Source organism: Galeopterus variegatus, unplaced genomic scaffold, assembly GCF_000696425.1.
Source record: "Galeopterus variegatus unplaced genomic scaffold, G_variegatus-3.0.2 Scaffold5360, whole genome shotgun sequence".
Classification (NCBI taxonomy): domain Eukaryota; kingdom Metazoa; phylum Chordata; class Mammalia; order Dermoptera; family Cynocephalidae; genus Galeopterus; species Galeopterus variegatus.
The window spans coordinates 81,754-103,715 of record NW_007731471.1 but is presented as its reverse complement, the minus strand read 5'-3'; the positions used below and the strand labels follow the sequence as shown (position 1 = coordinate 103,715).

General features: G+C 44.1%; 1 protein-coding gene across 1 annotated transcript in view; it reads left to right on the top strand.

Moving 5' to 3' along the window:
• LOC103604715 (WD repeat-containing protein 25-like) overlaps nucleotides 1–21,962 on the top strand; it is a 75,338-nt gene that overhangs the window by 48,620 nt on the left and 4,756 nt on the right. Inside the window, 1 exon segment of the mRNA XM_008589289.1 lies at nucleotides 15,666–15,836. Within this exon segment, the coding sequence (XP_008587511.1) occupies nucleotides 15,666–15,836 (171 nt within the window).

Genomic DNA, 21,962 nt, shown 5'->3' with positions numbered 1-21,962 from the left:
ATCTGGACAAAGGTTTTCTTTGGAGGAAGGTGTTTTTAATTACAAAAAAAAAAATTTTTTTTTAAGTACAAGGGATCTTCCAAAAGTTCATGGAAATATTCATATTTTCTTTTAATTCAATTTTTCATAAATTTTTGAAGTGTCCTCAGATATATACGGCTATTCAGGTGTTCTGTTTCTTCTTCAGTTGTTTTTGTACCTTTTTTTCTTTCAAGGGATTTTGTTTTCACTTTATCTAAATTGTCCATTTTGTTGCCCTAAAATTATTCTTCACATTATTTCATTATCTTTTTACTGGCTATAGGGTCTTCATTCCATCCTGTTGATCTGAGTATTCATCTGGTGTCATTACCCTTCAGTCTGAAAAACTTTCTTTAGCATTTCTTGTAGTACAGGGTTGTGAATTCTATCAGTTTTTGTTTGTCAAAAAAGTCTTTATTTTGGGACCACCCCTTGGCTCACTGGTAGTGCAGCAGTGCTGGTAGCACAGTGGTGCTGGTAGCGCTGAGGCCGCGGGTTTGGATCCTATATAGGGATGGCTGGTACACTCACTGGCTGAGCACAGTGCAGGCGACACCAAGCCAAGGGTTACGATCCCCTTACCAGTCACAAAAAAAAAGTCTTTATTTTGCCTTCATTTTTGTTGTGTCTTGCCCTTTCTTTTTGTCCTTAATAAAGGTATAATTTGCATAAAATAAATTGCATATGTTTAAGTGTACAGTTCAGTAAGCTTGGACATACACATACGTGCGTGAAACCATCACCACAGTCAAGATAAGTAATAAACCTATCACCTTCGGAAGACAATCAAGATAAGTAATATATCTATCACCTTTGGAAATTTTTGTGCCCCTATGTTTACTTCTAGAAGTTTTATAGTTTTGGGCTTTATGTTAAAGTCTGTTATCCACTTAGTATTAATTTTTGTATATGGTGCAAACCATGGCTGGACATGTTTTTGCCTGTTGATAATCAATATTTCTGCAACATTTGTTGAAAATAATATCTATGCCTTTGCACCTCTGTAGAAAGTCAATTGGCTAAATATGTGTAGGTGTATTTTTGTACTCTTTCTTCTCTTCCATTGACTTTTTTTTTGTTGTTGTTGTCTACCTTTGCACCATTGTTATTGTTATTGTAAGGGGTCTTATAATGGGTCTTGAAATCAGCTAGCGTTAAGTCTTCTAATTTTGTTCTTTCTCAATTTTGTTTTGACTACTGTAGGTTCTTTGCATTTACATTTCAATTTTACAATCACCTTGCCAATTTCTACAAAAAAAACCTGTTTGAACTTTGAATGATACTGCATCTAATCTGTAAAGCAATTTGGGAGAGAAATGAAATAACAATTTTGAGTCTCCCAATACATGAGCATAGTATACTTCTCCATTTATTTAAATCTTCTTTAATTTTTCTTACCAATGTCTTGTAGTTTTATAGTACAGGTCTTGCATGTTTTTTAAATTAGATTTAGCCTTTTATTTATATTTTTATGCTATTTTAAGTGATACTTTAAAATTTCAATTTGATTGTTCATTATTAGTATTTAGAAAATAATGGATATTTGAATATTCACCTTGAATTCTACAACTCTGCCAAACTCATTTATTAGTTCTAGTTGCTTCTTTGTATATTCTATTGGGTTTTCTACATAGATGATTATGCTGTCTGTGAATAAAAGCAGTTTTAATTCTTCTTTTCCAATCTGGATTCTGTTTGTCTGTCTGTCTGTCTGTCTCTCTAGCTCCTTCCTCCCTTCCTCCCTCCCTCCCTCCCTCTGTCCCTCCAATCCTTGTTGCATTGACTCAACCTTCAGAACAGTGTTGTCTAAAAGTGGTTAGAGTGGACATGTTTGCCTTTTTTCTAATCTTAGAGTAAAAGTACTTATTCGTTTTCACAGTCATGTATGATGCTAATTGTAGTTCTTTTGTAGATGTCCCTGTCAGTTTGAGGACACTCTTTTATTTCTAGTTGGCTGAGAGTTTTTAATTATGAATAATGTTGGATTTTGTCAAATGCCTTTTCACATCTTTTGAATTGCTCATATAATTTTTCTTTTTTATTCCGTGAACATGATGAATTTTTTCAGTTGATTTTTCAAATATTAGAACAGATGTGCACTCCTGAGATAAACCCTACTTAATCATGACCCTTTATACAGTTTGGGATTTTATCAGGTAAAATTGTGTTGGGAATTCTTACATCTATGTTCATGAGAGTTATTGATCTGAACTTTTCTTTTCTTGTAATACCTTTGGTCTGGGTTTGGTATCAGGGTAATTGTGTTCTCATAGAATGAATTGGGAAGTGTTCCTTTCTCATCAATTTTCTGGAAGAGTTTGTGTGAAACTGACATTACTTCTTTCTTAAATGTTTGCTAGAATTGATTAGTAAAGCCATCTTGGCCTGAAATTTTCTTTGAGGGAGGGTTTGAAACTTTAAATAAAATTTATTTAGTAAATATAGGGTTATTCTGCTTTTCTATTTATCTTTGAGTGCTCTTTGAATGAAATTTATGCATTGTATTAGTCCATTTTGTGTTGCTATAACAGAATACCTGAGACTGGGTGACTTATAAAGAAAAACAAACTGCTTACAGTTTCTGAGGCTGGAAGGTCCAAAGCCCATCTGGTGGTGGCAACAGTGACCCAGTGGTCTCACATCGCAAGATGATGGAAGCAGAGACAGCAGGGAGAGCAAGAGAGAGAGGAAGACAGACTCTCATCTTCTTTTAAAGCCCTCAGAACCGTGCCCCTGACCATCATTTTTAATCCATTCACTAGGGCATGATCCTACAATCCAATCACCTCTTCAAGGCTCCACTTTTCAATTACCATAATAGGATTTCCCACCCTCTTAACAGTCACAATGTGGACTAAGTTTCTAATACATAAAACTTAGGGGACACAATTAAAGCTACAGGGGGGACATAATTCAATTCACTACATCCATTTTATCAAAATTATCTAGCTTTTTGGCATAAAATTTTTCATAATTTTTTAAAAAATTTATTTTATTTATTGAATCACATAATTTTTTTATATCTGTGTAATCTGTACTAATGTCACTTCATTTCTTTCATTCTTGATATTGGTGATTTATGTCTTTTCACTTTTTTCACCTGTTTAGTCTAGCTAGAGGTTTACAAATTTTATTGATCTTTTCAAAGTATCAGATTTTGATTTCATTGGCTTTTCTCTTTTTTTTGCTTTTTAAAAGGGTGATTTAGTCTTTTTCTACCGGTCTGTATGTGGGATCCGAACCCTCGGGCGGGAGCACCGCCGCGCTTCCCAAGCGGCGCACCATCCAGTGCGCCACCGGGCCGGCCCTTTCATAATTTTTAAAAAATTTTTTATTTTATTTAATGGGCCAGCCCCATGGCTCACTCAGGAGAGTGTGGTGCTGGTAGCCCCAAGGCCGTGGGTTCGGTTCCTATGTAGGGATGGCCGAGCATGGTGCGGACCACTGGCTGAGCATGGTGCGGACCACACCGTGCTGAGGGTTGCAGTACACTTACCAGTCAAAATAAAATTATTTTATTTATTAAATCACATAATTTTTTTATATCTGTGTCACTTCATTTCTTTCATTATTGTTAATTGGCGATTTGTGTCCTTTCCCTTTTTTCCCTGATTAGTCTAGCTAGAGGTTTATAAATTTTATTGATCTTTTCAAAGTATCAGATTTTGATTTCATTGGCTTTTCTCTTTTTTTTTTTCTTTTTAAAAAAGTGATTTAATCTTTTTCTGTCTTAATTATTTACTTTCTTCCACTTAAGCCTTGAGTTTAGCTTTATCTTCTTGTTTTAGTTTCTTAAAGTGGAAGTTAAGGTCATTGTTTTGAGACATTTATTCTTTTTATTATAGATGCTTAGTGCTATCAATTTCTATCTAGGTATTGTAACTAAACTACACAACTGTTGATATATTATGTTTTCATTTTTATTTAGTTCAAAATACTTTCTGATATCCTTTTTGATTTCTTCTTGATCCATGGGTTATGGAGAAGTCTGCTATTTAGATTCTAAACACTTGGGAATTTTCCACATATTTCTTTATTATTTATTTCTAACTTAATTCCATTGTGGGCACAGAACATAAATTGTATATTTGAATCTTTTTAAATTTGTCGAGACTTGTATGATGTTCTAGAATATGGTCTTTCTTGGTAAATGTTCTGTATACACTGAAAAGAATGTGTATTCTGCTATTGTTGGGTGCTATGAATGTCAATCACATCAGGTTAGTTGATAGATAGTGTTATTCAAGTCTTCTATATCCTTTCTGATTTTTCTCTTTTCTATAAGAGAAGCTATGCTATGGTTTGAATGTATGAGTCTCTCCAAAATTCATATGCTGGAACCAAGGTAATGGCGTGGGGAGGCAGGACCTTTGAGGTGATTAGGTCATGAGGACTCTGCCCTGGTGAATGGGATTAAAGCCATTAGAAAAGGGCTGGAGGGAACTAACTAGATCCTTTTTGCCCTTCTATCTCTCCTGACATGTGAGGATGCAGCAAGAAGGTGCAAGCCCTCACCAAACATCAACTACACTGGTACCTTGATCAAGGACTTCCCACCTTCCACAACTGTGAGAAAAAATTTTCTATTATTTATAAATTACCCAGTCTAAATTATTTTGTTATAGCAGCAGGAGTGGACTAAGATAAGCTAGTTGGATTTTGTGACTATAGGAGTAGATTTGTTTACTTCCTTTTCTAGATCTATTAGTTTTTCTGCATTTATTTTGAAGTCTGTTGTTGGGTGCGTAAACATTTAGGATTTTTATATTCTCCTGCTGAATTGAATTGATTCTTTAATCATTGTGAAAAGACCATTTTTATCATTGTAATAATCTTAACTCTGAAATCTACTTTGTTATTAACATAGTCATTTCTGGTTTGATCATTGTTGGCATGGTATATCTTTTTATATCTTTTGACTTTTAACCTATTTTTGTTCTTATAATTAAAGTGGATTTGTTTTACTTAGCTTATAACTGGGTCTTGCTTTGTAATTTTATCCTATCTAAAATCTCTTTCTTCAGACTAGAGTACTTACTCAGTTTTAGTTTAATGTGATTATTGATACAGTTTGGTTTAAATCTGCCATCGTGCTATTGTTTTTTATTTGTTCCATCTATTCTCCTCCCTGCTTTTTTCCCTCTTGGGCTAGTTTAGTGTTTCAATGATTTCATCATATCTTCTTTGTTACTTTATTATCTGTGGCTTTGTGTTGTCTACCTTTGAGTTAGGGTTACGGTTCTTCTGTGAGAACCTTATAACAATATACAGATTTTCAATTTCTCCCCTCACAGTCTTTGTGCTATTGTTGGCATACATTTTACTTCTACATATGCTAAAATCCCCGTAATACATTGTTACTTATTTTGCTTGAAATAGCCAATTATTTAAAAAATATTTTAATAATAAAAAGTATTACTTATTTCTCTATATATTTACTATTTCCATTGCTTTTTACTTTTTTCTGTGCATAAACTCAGATCTTATATCATTTTCTTTGTACCTTAAGGACTTCCTTAAACATCATGTATTTTTGGTCTGCTGGTGACAAGTTATTTCACCATTTATTTCTCTGAAAAAAATGTTTACGTTGTCTTTTGTCTAAAAGGTATTTACCCTGGGTAAATATTTTTAGGTTAATTTTTTTTTTCTCTTTCAGTACTGTAAACATGTTGCTCTACTGTCTCTAGCTTGCCTTGTTTCCAAGAGATGTCTGCCGTTATTATCTTTGTTCCTCTGTATGTAATGTATCCTTTCCTGTGTCTAATTTTTTTGTTGTTGTTCTTTTTGAGACCAGCTGCACTGCGCTCAGCCAGTGAGCGCACCGGTCATCCCTATATAGGATCAGAACCCATGGCGGGAGCGCTACTGCGCTCCCAGCGCTGCACTCTCCCGAGTGCGCCACGGGCTCGGCCCTCCTCTGTCTACTTTAAGATTTTTCTTTATCATTGGTTTTAAGCAATTTAAATGATGTGCTTTGGTGTGATTTTCTCTTTTTTTCTCAGGCTTTGTTGAGCTTCTTTTATGTGTGGATTTGTAGTTTTAATTAAATATGGAAAATTTTGGGCCATTATTTCTTTGATTTTGTTTGTCCCCCAACCATCACCACATTCCCCTTTTCAAATCACATTCATATTATATTTTTCAGATTAGTTCTAAAGCTTACTGAAGTTTACCAGTCATTTCTTATGCACTTTCTTGTCTGCTATTAATAGCATTGTTATATTTTACTTCTACATGTTTGATTTAGGTCTTTTAAAGATATCTTACATGTGTTTCATCCTTAACATTTTCATGCTGTCCTCTACCTTATTGATCATACTTTATAGCTATAACTTTTATTGTCCTTTCCTGCTCATTCTATCATCTTTGTCATTCATGGATCTGTTTCTATTGATGAAGTTTTTCTTCATGGGAAGAAAAATGGGAGGCATTTTCCTGCCTTTTTTCATGTCTGGTAATTTTTGATTGGATGCCAAACATTGTGAATTTCACCTCAGTACTTTGCTCAATATTTTGTTGTTTCTTTACATATTCTTGAGATTTTTTTTGTGGCTGCAGTTGTATTGCTTGGAAATGGTTTGCTCTTTCTAAGGCTTGCTTTTACGCTTGGTATGGTGGAACCAAGACAGTCTTTATTCTACTTTTGCCTCATTGCTGAGGCAAAGCTCTTTTGAATACTCTACCCAGTGCACTGTGTTTTACAAGGTTTTCTCTCTCTGACTGCTGGGAACATGAATGATTTCAGTATCTGTGTGAAACGTTGGGATCGTTTTGTTATTTATTTCTGGTGGTTCTTTCTCTGGCCTTGTATAATTTTCTCACAGGAATGCTCTGATCAACATTTGTGTTATATGTTGCAGAGAAAGGAGTGTTAATATCTTTAGGTATAACTGTGGACTTCTCTCTTTCTCCTTTCAGCTCTATAGTTTTTGCTTCATATATTTCGAAAGTCAGTTGTTAGGTATATACATATTTGGTATTATTTTGTCTCCTAGGTAAATTGACACTTTAAAAATAATATTCCTCTTATTCCCAGTAGTCTTTCTTGTTCTGAAGTGTACTTTATCTGGTATTAATAGAGTCACTCCAGCTTTCATTTGATTAGTTCTAATATGATTTTTTTCCATCCTTTTACTACTATACATCCTAGGTGTGTAGCCTACTACACGCCTAGGTTATATATAGGATAGCCATTATAATCCTATGGAATCACCATCATAAGTGTGGTCCATCTGTTAACTGATATGTCATTATGTGGTGCAGGTCTGTAGTCTAATTTAGTCAATCCTTGGGTCAATGTCAGGAGTTAAAAACCGGAAACAAAAACAAAGACTCTCATCTGCCATACTGGTCATTCTTCAGATTTTGACTTCCATTTCCAACCCATTTGCTGTTATTTACTTATCAAAGTTTTCAGGTAATTGTGTTTTGAATTCTGTCCAGAGTTTTTAGTTATAATTTTGGGAGAGAGAGAGAGGCCATAGTGGGTTTAATCTATTTTGGACTAACATTAGATTTTCTTCATTTTTAAATTCAGTATTTTTTTCTCTCTGGTACATGTTGAATAATTTTAATTGCTGCCTTCTAATTCACTAATGCTTTCTATTGTGGTGTCTCATCTGCTGTTAATCCCATCTAATGTATTTTTAAATCTCAAACATTGCATATTTCATCTCTAGAAGTTCGATTTGGGTCTTTTGTATATTTTTCACATCTTTATGTGCCATGGTCAGTCTCTCCTCTGCCATGTTAAACATGTGCTGTAGAGTTATAATAACTTTTTTTTTTCCTTTTTGTCTCTTTTTTACTGACCAGTAACGGGATCACAACCCTCGGTGTCACGCCCGTACCGGGGACCAGCAATGGGATCGCAACCCTCGGTGTTGCTCCTGCACCGCGCTCAGCCCGTGAGCAGGAACCGGTCTCCACATGGGATCTGAACCCTCGGTGGGAGCGCTGCCGTGCTCCCAAGTGGCGCACTCTCCAGTGCGCCACCGGGCTGGCCCAGAGTTATAATAACTTTTAATGTCCTGGTCTATCATCTCTGTCACTTCTGGTAAATTTAGCTGGGTTTAGAGACCATAATCTGAGTGTTAAAGTTACTCATTGTTTCTATTCCCCTTCTGTGGACAGAGCTAGGAAATATTTTTGTTGTTAAGACAAAAATACATTGTTATTATATAATGATTTTTCCAATTCAAATTTAGGATTACAGAATTTTTTTTGTTTTTACTTACTTGTATTTACATTTTTTATCTGTACACTGAAAAAAATTTTCCATCTGCCTGAACACAGTTTTTTATTTTGTATGTATTGATGCTAGCAATGAAATGACTGAAAACAGTTTGAGATTTCTTATAGTTCTTTTTGTCCACAATGTATATCCAATGAGAATCTACCATCAATACTGGTTTTCTATTAATAATGTGTATTCAGCTAAGGATCTACCATTAAATTACTGTGTTTAAAGTCTCTCAAAAGAAATCCTATTTGTGTGATTAAGCTTCCAAGTCAATACATGATTAATTTTATTTGCTTAATTTTGCTTTCACATTTTTTTTTTTTTTGTCTTTTTTCGTGTCCAGCAACGGGATCGCAACCCTCGGTGTTGCGCCTGCACCTTGCTCAGCCAGTGAGCAGGAATCGGTCTGTATGTGGGATCCGAACCCTCAGTGGGAGTGCCGCCGCACTCCCAAGCGGCGCACTGTAGCAGTGCGCCACCGGGCCGGCCCTGCTTTCACATTTTAGAGATTGCTTTTTAAGTCGATTTTAATTGTGTAATTTAATAAAATATGTACGTGGGTCTATAGAAAGTGTTGGCAAACTACAGCCTGTGGGCCCACCCTGGCCTGTGACCTGTTTTTATATGGCTCTTGAGCGAAGAATGGTTTTTACATTTTTAACTCTCTCTCTCTCTCTCTCTCACGCACACACACTTGTACACCCAGATTATGCAATAGTGACTATATGTGGCCCATAATACCTTAAATATTTGCTCTCTGGCCCTTTACAGAAAATATTTGTGACTCCTGTCTCAAGTCAAATCTGCAAAACAAGGTACATTTAGAGAGATAATCTAAGTTCTGCCTGTAACTGTGTCTCCCTCATTCTGTTCCTTTCTGTCCTTTGGAGGCAGTCTTATTTATTTACTTATTTTAAGTTCTGGGTTATCTTTCTGTTGTTCTTTTAATGGAAGCAAACACATATGCTTGTGCTGATATCACTCCTCTTCTCACTTTACCCACGTTTTTCCCTCACTTAACTGAGAGAAAAGATTGATACTGAGCAATGTATCCTGGAGATTACCCTATAGCAAGATAGGGAGCTACTCATCCTTTTTTATATTTGCATGGTATTCCAAAGATGGGTGTACTAAAATTTATTCAACCAGTCCTTTCTTGATGAATGTAGAGTTGTTCCCAGTTTTTTATTTTTGCAAACGGTGCTGCATTCAGTGGTATTCTGCTTATATTTGGGGGGAGATTTTGCCACTGTAACTTTGGGATCAACTCTTAGAAATGGGGTTGCTGGGTCATGCATATTGATGACTCACAGTGCAAATACTTTGCTCAAAGTTGCCCAAATCCTCTCCATAGAGATTGTACCATTTTGCATTTCTGGCAATAGTGTGTAGATAGGTAACACTTCCACAGCCACCTAACACTGAGTGTTGACAAACTTTTGGATTTTTCTGAGTTGATAGGTGAGAAATAGTGTCTGTGTGTAATTTAAATTTGCATTGCTCTTGCTATGAGCAAGGTGGAAGGACCATTTCCTTTTTTATGACCTCCATTCACTTCTCTTGCCCATTTTTCTGTAGAACTGTTGGTCTTTTTCATCTATTTTTAGAAACCGTCTATGTATTATTACAGATAGTAACTTTCCCCTACACGTTGCAAATATTCCTCCCATTTGTCATTTTTACTTATTTATTATTTATTTACTTGTTTTCTGCCATGCAAAGGTAGTTTTTAAAAATTATTATTTTTCATGTAGTCAAATTTACTTATTTTTTCTCTTATTGCTTCCAGGTTTGGTGATGGCTAGGAAAGCTTCCCCAGTCTGAGGTTGTAGACAAATTCAATCATGTTTTCTTCTCATATTTATATGGGTTTTTTAATTATAAATTTTAGTTCCTTTTGAACATATCAACAGGGCACTTTTGATAGCTACTATCCTACGTGATTAGTTGTTTTTACTTGTGTGAATTTAAACCACACAGTAGGCTCTGTGAGCACCCTTTCAGTCTGCCTTCATGCATAGACTCCTTTCATCTTCATGTTTAAAGACACCGATGTGTTTGTTTTCAGGTAGAAGGAATTGAAATCTGAGAAGAAGGAACTTGCCCAAGAACTGACAGCTCCATCCCAGGAACTCTAGCTCTGGCCGGCCCGGGAAGAGAAGGTTTATGAGCATCTTCTGCATATCAGGCACTTAGCTGGACATGACACCTTCGTTTACTCCCTGAGCTGGAGGTTCTGTCATTATCCCCACTTCACAGGTGTGGAGACAGAAGAATAGAGAGGCAAGTGACTTACCTAAAGTCCCCCAGCCTGTACGTAATAGGCCATCAGGCTCAGATATCCAGGGTGTCTGCCTAAGAGCTTGGGTCCTCTTTCTTGGCACCTTGCTCTGCTTATCCAGCAGGGGATAAGCCCCTCCAGCCTCTGGACATCTCAGGATGGTGTGGCGTGAGCACTATCCCTCTGCTCTTCTCCACCCCCACCATGGCCTGGGAGCAGCTTTCCTTTGTCTCCATGTCCTGGGGACAGGATAGGGCCTGGATCACTGGGGTCACAGGAAGGACCTGTGGATGAATATCATCTCCCCCAGGGAATCCTATTGGGGCCAGCGGCAGAGGCTCTGTGTGTGCTGCCTTGGCCCTGAGTGCCAGGATGTTGGGGGAGCCAGAGTACCCAAGGTTGCTACTTCTTAAGTTGCTGTCCTTCTGTTCATTCTTCCATTTGTTTATCCATTCACCCGCTTATCCAGCTGTTAATGCAATATGTCCTGCTGATGCCTGCAGTGGGCCAGTGCTGACCAGGGTTGACCCAGAAGTGTGGCTGGCAGAGTGTCCATTCCAAAAGCTCAAAGTGCTGTGAGGCACGCAGGTGGCCAAGGTGTTTGGCTGAGGGAGCACAGGAGGTCCTATGGGAGGCCAGAGCAGCATCATCCTCCTCCTTCCCTCAAGTCTGTGCACAGGACTGTCAGGGGTAGGGTGAGGGATAGCTGGGCTCACCCCAGTCCTTCCTTTTTGTGAAGACCAGCCATCCTTAGACGTCCACCTAGGCCCATTGTAGTGATGACTCAAAAACTGGACTGAGAGAGGGAAGGACCCTTCCCTGGGCATGCAGTGGATCAGCAGCTGGGCCAGGACAGGAGCCTGCACCCCCAACCTTGAGTGCTCTGGAAGTGGCAAGAACCCCGGGAGGGGAAGATGTGCCTTTGGCCAGGTCAGCGGCAGCCCAGAGATACCCAAGTTTGTTGGCAGGCTGAGCAGTGAGCAGATTTTAGGGACATCAGGCAGCTTTCATCCCCTGCATATGTCATGATCCATCCTCTACTTTCCCCAAGGCCAAGTACCTACTCTCTGACAGGGGCCTACAGTTGCCAGAAGAGCATGACTAAGGCTCCCTTTTAGATCCAGCTTGTTAGGTTCTGGTAGTGCCATCCCATGCCCTTGGGATGGGATATGCCAGCTGTTGGTATAATTAAGGTTGTCATTAAACCTACCAGCTAGACACACACATGGCTCCTCTGCTCTTTTCCAAGGCACAAGCAATTGTGAAGGCAAGCAGAGCATGTTGAGCAGCAGTCACTTCAAAGGCCAGCTTTCCACCTACAGCTAATTGGCAGGGATCACTCATAACATGGCTTGTCTCCTGGCCAATTCACTTTTATGATGCCCTAATGAATTGAGCCATTACCAACAGTGGTTTTTGTTCTCCTCAAAAAGGTTGTCTTGGGAGGCCAGTGGTATATTGGTTGTGCACGCAGGTAGTTCTGTTGTGGACAGACCGCAACATGTGCTCCAGGGCACGTTGTTTCTGTCTGGGCCTCCATGTCACCTTCTGGGAGAAGTTACTTCTGGAGCTGTTGTCATGAAATAACTTATGTGAACCCCCAGCCAGGGGCTGGCACTTAGTGGGCACTCAGCAGGTGGTAGGGAGGGCCTTCATCTTCTATGCGCGCAGGTAGTTCTGTTGTGGACAGACCACAAGATGTGTTCCAGGGCATGTTGCTTCTGTCTGGGCCTCCATGTCACCTTCCGGGAGAAGTTACTTCTGGAGCTGTTGTCATGAAATAATTTATGTGAACCCCCAGCCAGGGGCTGGCACTTAGTGGGCACTCAGCGGGTGGTAGGGAGGGCCCTCATCTTCCTCTATCCTTTCCCTGGGTCAACCACAGCAATGATTGAGGTGCCAAGGGTGGAGGGGGGCTGTGGCATTAAGGCCACATGGGAGCTCATGGTCCTGCTAGGGAGCTGGGACTGCCTGGCTCATGTGGGTGCCTGCCAACAGCCATGCTTCATGGGTTGGTGGGGCTCAGGGGGCTACTCTGTACCCCCCCAACCAGGGAGAAGTGCCTCAGTGCATGGGCCATGTCCAGGGACACATTGGGACAGACTTACTCCTTCTGTGGCATTTGGTACACTGGCCATCTCTAGACTCTCTGCTCCTCAGCTGAACTGTGGTGATGGAGAGGACTTCACGAGAAGGGCAAAGGGAGGTGTCTAAGACCAACATGGTTGATGGAGGTCCTAGGCTGGCCCATGGGGAGGGCTGCTTAAGCAAGGTAAGACTGTAATGGCACTGGCAATGGGAGGAGCGGATGGGTCTGGAGCTAGTTCCAGAGCAATGATAATGGGGCATTTCTCTCCACCCCACCGCCAAAGTAGATTCCAAACACTGCCTTGGGATGGTGCTGTTCTTATGAGTTCGAATGTTGCACAAACCCGTCAGAGCAGATGACTGTGGTGATGTACTACATCCGTCCCAGCTCCGGACCCAGCAGGCTGGACCATCTCAGCAGCAGCACGACCCCTCTGCTCCTGGCCGAGGGGATGGCGCTTTCCCCCCAGCCCATGGTCTGTGATACTTGCAGCTGTGTCCGGTCAGGGCCACCCCAGGAGGCAAAACAGGCACAAGGAATGGAGGTAGGAAGGGAGCAGGCAGCCCCCTGGAGGAGAGGTAGGGAGGCAGACATCTGCTCCTGGCCGAGGGGATGGCGCTTTCCCCCCAGCCCATGGTCTGTGATACTTGCAGCTGTGTCCGGTCAGGGCCACCCCAGGAGGCAAAACAGGCACAAGGAATGGAGGTAGGAAGGGAGCAGGCAGTCCCCTGTAGGAGAGGTAGGGAGGCAGACAGGCAGGAAGGCAGCAGGTAGCCCCCTGCTGCCTGGTGAGCTGTCATGGGCCATTGGTTGAGGGGCAGCCTGTCTCCCTATTCTGTGTTCAGAGGCCTGAAGGGCTGGCATCTTTTTCTGCCCCAGCTCACTCTTCAGGCTTCAGGGGACTCACTCTGTGGTCCTCCTAGCTAAGGGCTGCTTCTGCAGAGGCAGAGAAGAGTAGTCATTTTTTGCCCACCCTCCCCCAGGAATTTGCTCCCAGGAGTTTACCGAGGCAGGAATTGGTCTGCAGGAGACTGAGTTGTGGGCTCTAGGGAAGCAGATGGGATGGAGAGAGACTCTAACAGGACCTGGCTATGTGACATTGAGCAAATCCCTATGTATCTCAGCCTCAGTATACCTCATCTGGAGAATGGGTCTCAATCCCCCCTTCCCCAGTCTAAATTAAATTTATGGAGTGCTGCATTTAATGAAGATTTGACACATACATTTGAAAGAGAATGATAGAAAATATAATTCTGGGGCCGGCCCGTGGCTCACTCGGGAGAGTGTGGTGCTGATAACACCAAGGCCCCGGGTTCGGATCCCATATAGGGATGGCCAGTTAACTCACTGGGTGAGCGTGGTGCTGACAACACCAAGTCAAGGGTTAAGATCCCCTTACCGGTCATCTTTAAAAAAAAAAAGAAAATATAATTCTGTAAAGTTTGAAAGGTGTGAGCTTCAATTTTTAAAAAATTTGTCAAGATGGCTGGTGGAGCCAAGGGACCAGAGAATTGTAGTTATGCTGTAGCCACAAGGGGTGCCCCAGGAATTGGTAAACAGGCTGGCCAGGTGGCCTTGGCTGCACTTCCTTTGCGGCTGGTGGGTGCCTGGCCTGTTACTTCAGAATTGCAATTAAAAGTCGTGTCATCTGTGAGTTTGTTAAGGGAGTTACTTGTTAGTTCTAGTACTGAGATCACTTCCTCTAACCCCCTGCCAAAACCAACTATTTTTTTATTGGTGGCTGGGTGGTAAGGGGAACCAAACCCTTGACCTTGGTATTGCAAGGCTGTGCTCTAATCAACTGAGCCAACCAGCTAGCCCCAAACCAGGTATTTTAGAGCAGAAGTTGAATGTGATAAAATGCTCTGAAGAAAGCAAGATGACTGCTTGATACTTAATAACATTAGTTTATGAGAGAGGAAGCTATGAAATATTGGTGATGATGCTAAGAAAATAAAGTGTCTTTACAGCTGAAATACCTTTTGTGATTCTGGCTTTATGGTCTGTCTCCAAGAATGCTTGCTTCCTGCATTACTGTTACTCATCCAGGGACAATAGTCTGGGACTCTGTGAGCTGTGAATTATGTGATGTCTTCAGAAGCAAGACTCATGAAATATGACCTCGATATTGATGAACATTGTTATGCTCTTTAGGTGCCCTAGGGCAAGGCATGGACCCATCCCTTACCATATTCCCTTTGGGCACCAACTGCTCTCAAGGGACCTAGTCTGGCAGAGAAGACAATCATGCCTTGTTAGACCCACATGCCAGTAGAAGTGGTGGTGGGGGGCTGGCAGGCAAGGTTTGAATCCAGGAGATATCACAGAGCAGCTCTGAGGGTGATTGACATTGGCCTGGTGGGGAAGCAGGAGCTGGGAGGGGCAGAGGGTCCTGCTTCTCCACATGTGGCTTGCTCATCCTGAGTGTATGTGGCTCAGCAGTCTTCACTAAACCCACCCACACCCTGGACACTGGCAGCCCTCCCAGGCCCTCCCTGAGCAGGTGCCTTCGTATAACTTCGTATAATGTATGCTATACGAAGTTATTACGAACCCTCTCCCCCACCTCCCACTCCACACCAGGGCTTCAGGCCCCGCCCACTGCAGGCGAACCGGAAACGCGCCGCCCTTCCGGCCTCAGGGTGAAGGCCACCGACTCCTGCACCGGGCATGCGCGGAAGTAGGCGGGCCGCGGGACGGCTCGCGCAAGCGCACAAGCCGCAGAACCCTGTGTCATCTTCCGTATTCCGGGCTTCCACCACTTTCTCTCCGACCCTGACCGCTGCCGCTGGTGGCCCCTTCCCCCAGCCCCAGTGCGCGGGTGGCAGGTGAGGAGCAGGGAGGGCCCCGGCAGTCGGGAGGGGATCGGGCCGTGCCGAATCACCTCGGTGCTCGAGCCTGCCGGCCTCGGCCCAGCCCCCGGCCGCCTCCTCGGGGCCTTCCTAGCGAGGGGCGGAGGTCCAGGCGGGGGCACGCGTCCTAGAGGGGGTCCTCCGCCCTGCCAGTGCAACCAGTGCCTACTCTTGCAGGTGGTGAGAGGCTACAAGGCGACCATCCAGCAGAACTCGGACATCCTCTTCCTCCAGGAAGACTCTGAGTTCCTGAGCAGCACAGATGCTTCCACCCGGGACTCCACTGACCACACCATCATTGCCTGGGATTTCTAGACCTCTGCCAAAATCTCCAACCAGATTTTCCACGTGAGAAAGCCTCTTTGGCATTGCTCTTAGTTTCAGCCACAGGATGCATGCATGTAGCCCTTGTCTGTCTGATGTCCCAGGCCCCCTCCTGAGGTGGAGGGGGTCAGCTACCTGAAATCCTCAGGATAGGGGTAGGCAAAGATGAGGTGCAGCCTGCTGCATGCAGAGAGCTCCCCACAGGCCCCCAGATGCAACTCTCCTCTGGCTCTTTCCATCCCAGCAGACACCCACAGAGTAAGGGTCCAAACCAGTGGGTAAGATGGCCTGGAACCCCAGAGGCCCCTGCCCTCCCACCGCTACCCCCAAGCAGTGGAGCAGAAGGGATTTCTGACTCTCCCTTGCTCAGTGGCTTTGGCAGGTGTGGTGACACAGAAGTTCAGAGCAGGGGCCTCCAAATTAGAGCACCCATCTTAAAGTCCTAGATTCACCACTCACAAGGTGGGCGGCCCTGGGCCTATTATTTAGTTTCTTAGATTCCCATTTTCCTAGTCCGAAAACTGAGATGGTAATATTATTCACTGTGTAGAGTGGTTTTGAAAGTTGAGAGAGAGAGAATGTTTATAAAGGGTATAGTGCACTGCCAGACACAGGGAGTGCTCCATCATGCTTTAACTGTCATCACCACCACCACCATCACCACCACCATCATCATTACCACCACCACCACCTCCACCACCAGCACCACCACCACCATCACCATCATTATCACCACCACCACCATCATCACCATCATTATCACCATCGCCATCACCATCATCATCACCATCACCATCTGTATCTATCACCACCACCATCAACACCACCACCACCACCTCTATCACCACCATCGTCACTGTCATCATTACCATCACCATCTTTATTACCACCATCGCAATCATCATTGTGAGATTTCAAATAAACCATGACTAACCTCTTTGGTGCCCTCACCTTGAATTAAAAAATATGTACTGTGTGTACATATATATCTTCTCCTCCCTGCCTTTTTCTTGTTCCAGGTTCTAAGTGACCCTGAGCAAACCCGCCTCTAGACCTTCACAGCAGGGTTTTCTAGTGCAACCCACTAGGACCGGTCCTGGAAAGGGGCCAGGGGGAGTCTCTGGCCACCAAGGGTGTCCTGCCTCCAAGAATCCAGCAGAGACCAGGGGAAATGGGGCAGATGAAAGGTCCTCTTGCCCAAGCTCCTGGCCCTCCTATGATTACACCTCCTTCCTTCCATGTGGGGTGAGTGGGTGCTCTGCCTGGTACCGTCATTATCTGGCCACTTCTGTGCCTCTGCTAGGCATGTTAGTCTGAAGCTGCAGTCCCAACTGCTGCCCACCTTGCCCTTTGAATTTGGACTGACGTAGAGAGTGTGGCTTAAAAACAGTACTTCAAGGGCCGGCCCGGTAGTGCACTGGATAGTGCGCCATTTGGGAAGCGCGGCGGCGCTCCAGCCCGAGGGTTCGGATCCCACATACGGACCGGTTCCCGCTCACTGGCTGAGCGAGGCGCGGGGGCAACGCCGAGGGTTGCGATCCCGTTGCCAGACACGGAAAAAGACAAAAGACAAAAAAAAAAAAACAAAAAACAGTACTTCAAGCAATGTAAGGCCAAGTGCATTTGGGCAGGTGTTTTGAGGGTGTCTTCTGTGTGGCTGTGACTTTTGAGCCATGAGATCCCCTTGTGTTTGAACAGTTTGTTTATGCATTTGTTTTCATTTGGCCATTTATCTTCTCACTTCCTGTGAGTTTTTGCTGTGCAGGACCCTGGCTGGGCTGGGGCTGCCCCTGAGGGGCTCATTGAAGAGGTGGGGAGATGGGTGTTTGATTAGTTTTCTATCCCTGTGTAACACCTACCACAAACTTAGTGGCTTGAAACAACACTTTAATTCTCTCACAGTTCTGGATGCCAGAGTTCTCAATAAATATTTAGTGTTGGCTTGAAATTAAGGTGTTTTGGGGGATGATCCCACTGGAGGCTCCAGGGGAGACCCCTTCCTTGCCTCTTCTAGCTGCTGGCAACTGGCAGCATTCCTTGGCTTGTGGCCACATCACTCCAGTCGTCATGGCCAGCATCTGCAAATCTCTTTCTACTCTGCCTTCACACACCTTCCTTGTGTGCACCAAATTTCACTTTGCTTCCCTCTTCATAGGATACGTGTGACTGCACTGAGGGTTATTTTACAGGATAATCGCCTCAGGTTGTATTACAAAATAGAAGGGGATTAGACCTCCTAATTTTACAACAGGGAGGCTTATGTACAGCTCTCAGGGAATAATGTTGCTTTTATGCTGATCATTCTGGAATAGTAAAAGAATCTATGACAAAGGTTAGAGAGGGCTTGGAAAGATGTAAAAGAGAAAGAGAGGCCAATGAGGGCTGGTTTCAATCTTGGTTTAACAGTTCTCCCTGGCTTACCACCTTAATATCTGCCTTAGCAGGCCCCCTCTTAATCCTCCTCTTAGTGCTCATGTTTGGTCCTTTAATTTTTACTAAAATCATGGCTCTCATTTGACGAAATCTAGGATCCATAACTATGCCCACCCAAGTGGTAGAAAATGTGGCCCAAGAGAAAACTCCCAAAACCCTTGGGTCAATATGGCCCTTCAAAAAATCCGCAGTAATCTTTAAGGGGCTCCACTGGCTCTCCACAAGTGGCTGGCTAGCCAATGACGGGTAAGATCCCCAGAGGGGGACAACCTAAGACAGGCACAGTCACAAAAAAGTGAACGAGGTTGAGAGGTTAGCTGCCTTCAACTGCCCATTACAGGGTTGTTCTTCTTTTTATAAAGAAAATAGGGGGAGATGTTGGGCCCATCTTTAGGAACAAACATTATCTGTGGGCCACATGGTGCCTATGGGTGGAGGATGAAGATGGCGCCTGCGGGAAGTAGGGGAGGCGTAACCCAAGATAGCTCCAAAAGGTTTTTATTGGTCCTCCAGTATTTCTGCACTCGTGAACCCTGCATGATCGCTATGCTCAACATGTTAGTACAAAATGCATGCCCGCATGATCCTTTAATTGATTGGCTAGTTCATGGAAAGCCCCTACTTGCTTGCTTATATAAATTGTGGTGTAACAGCAATAAAGTGGAACTGCCCTGACAGGACGCCTGCCGTGTCTGAGTGTCTCTTTCACAAGGCTGGGTTGGCGGGCAGCAGGCTCACTTTTTCCTGAGATCCCTCGGTCCCAACACTGGGGGTGGTCCTCTCAGCTCCTTCTCCTTCTGGGTCTGCGGGAGGGCCCCAGGCACGCCCCTGCAGAAGCTGGTGCCCGAACAGGGACCCACCACGCAAGAAGAACAGACCCACCATGCGGCCTTGAGAGAGAGGCGATGAGCAGCCATGAGCCTCAGTGCAGAGTTTCCCTCTGGACAGACGCCATCTCGGGGTAACGGACGTTTTCAAGGTGAGTCTCCTTTTTCCCAACAGGTGAGTAGGGTAAGTTGTTTTCACTCTTTTCTTATTCCTCCTATGCTTATTTCCCACTATCCTTTCCCTCTCCATTCTGTGACTTTCAGCGAACAAGCAGATGGATGTGGGACAATTGACAGGTCATGGCCAGGGTGACTCTCTGGTAGACCTTGAAGGTCTCATATCAGTTGGCTCCAGTAGCAGAAGCATGACCAGGTGAAAGTCCTCCTTGACTTCTTCCAGCTGAGGGAACAGCCATCCCCTCTTCCCAAAATACTGGCTATCACCTGTCCTGTCAGGTTTTTTGTGGTGATAACCCACAGCTGTTTTCTCTTTCTGTTTCTATACGTCTAAACACCATGGGAAATACCATGGGCAAAATGGATGAACCTGCCCTTAAGGCACTAAAATATTTGTTAAAAAGTAAAGGACGTGAGATTTCTGACAGTATGGCTGCCAAGACCTGAGAAACCATTCTAGCCCTGGCTCCCTGGATGGTCTCGGCCAACCTGTTTTCTTGGGACACGTGGGACTGTGTACAAACCCTTGCCTGGCAGTGTGAGGTTTGCTGCAGGGAGGACCCACCCTTAAGTTTTGCTTCTTGCAAGGCCACAAAGGTGACAGCCATACCCCTACCTCCCAGACTTAGAAGAGCAATGGGATGGGGCCGGCCCGGTGGCGCACTGCTACAGTGCGCCACTTGGGAGCGAGGCGACGCTCCCACCGAGGCTTCGGATCCCACATACAGACCAGTTCCCGCTCACTGGCTGAGCGAGGTGCGGGCGCAACACCGAGGGTTGCGATCCTGTTGCCGGTCCCGGTCCGGTACGGGCGCGACACTGAGGGTTGCGATCCGTTGCCGGACACGAAAAAAGACAAATAAAGGGGGAAAAAAGGAAAAAAAAAAGAAGAGCAATGGGAAAAGTTTGAAAGGGAGCGTATTAAGGGAGGCCTAACTGTCTCTTCACAAAGTCATTCCCAGGATATCTTTCAGTCAGCAAATAGTTCCAGGGACCCACCAGAGTAACTTGGAGGGTCACAAGAGGACCAGGACTTTCCCCCGCGTAAGCCCCCAGGGGAGGGCATTTACCCTCCCCTCCCTCCTCTCACTAAAGACTTACAGGAGGGGGCCACAAACAATAAACAAATAACAGCCAGTTGGCAAAACAAATTTCAACTAAATGATGGCTGGGAGGCTCCCCGCCCTTTCACCACCAGCCTCAAGCTTTCCCTGTTAACGTTAACTATAAACAGCATGAGTCAATGGGGAATCCCTGGGAAACTCCACCACCCTTTCCTTACTAACCCCAGGCTTTTCCTGTCAATGTCAACCCTGGGGGGAACAAGCCAGCGCCCTGGTACCCCTGGGAGGCTACAGACCTAAAAGAGCTAAAAAAGGCTGTGGCCAAAGATTGTCCAAATTCCCCATGGGCAGAAACCATCCTCTGGGGATTAGCACACCAAGCCTGCACCACCCAGGATTGGAAAGTGCTGTGTGGGGCAGTACTCTCAGGTCCCCAGTATATTAAATTTTGCACCTTTTTTAGGGCCGGCCCCATGGCACACTTAGGAGAGTGCAGCACTGGGAGTGCAGCGACACTCCCGCCGCGGGTTCGGATCCTATATAGGAATGGCTGGTGCACTCGCTGGCTGAGCACGGTGTGGGTGACACCACACCAAAAGTTGTGATCCCCTTACTGGTCACGAAAAAGACAAAAAAAAAAAAAAATTCTGCACCTTTTAAAAAGAAGAATGCCATGCTCAGGCAGAGAGGAATCAGGCTGCTAACCCAGTTATCCCAATAACCTTTGGGATGCTATCTGGAACGGCAGACCAATACAGCACAGGAATTCAGCAATCTGCTATCTCCACTCCATATCAAGACCAGGTTAGGGCCATCTGCTTAGCAGCTTGAAAAAAATTTGTGGAGGGCCCTACAGAGTCCGCCATATCAGGCATCACCCACAGAAACAATAAGGACCTCCCTTCATTCATGGATAGGGTAGGAAAAAGCATACAAAGGAAATTCCCCGCAGGGCCCCTAAGAGACCAGTTTGTTAAAATGCTGGTATGGGAGGGAATGACATCAGATCACAAACTGGCCTTCGCAGGTCAAAAGGACCGCTCAGTAGAAAGGTGGGTTATCATCTCTAGGGATGTGGGGACCCAAGGTCATCAGGCCCGCACCATTGCTACTGCCTTCCAAGCCCAAATTGATGCCCTCACCGAGGCAATGACTAAGGCCTTTAATACCATGACCTCCCCTGGAAACAGCCTCTCTGGTAATCAAACAGGCCATTGCTTTGGCTGTGGGGAACAGGAACATTTTAAAAATAACTGTCCCCAAAATAATTCAAAACCGAAAAGCTGAAAACCTCCCACCACCCTATGCCCAAGATGCAAAAAGGTCTACCACTGGAAGGCAGATTGTAAATCTAAATTTGATAAGGATGGCAATCCTTTAAATTAGAAAAGGGGCAGCCTCTAGCCCCGTCATCCCAAGGGGGACCCCGTTTTCCACCAAAACAAGTTAGAAACCGTCTAAGTCAACCTAAACCCAGGTGCAACTCATACCGACCCCCCACAGAGCTAACAGGAGTTAACAAAGCCTGAAAACCTGCAAGGGCTAACTGGATGGTGCCTATTGTGCCTGAGTTAAGACCCAAAATGGATATAATGATTGGGGGGAAAATTTCTGATGCCTAATTGACACTGGAGCTGACTGCACGGTCC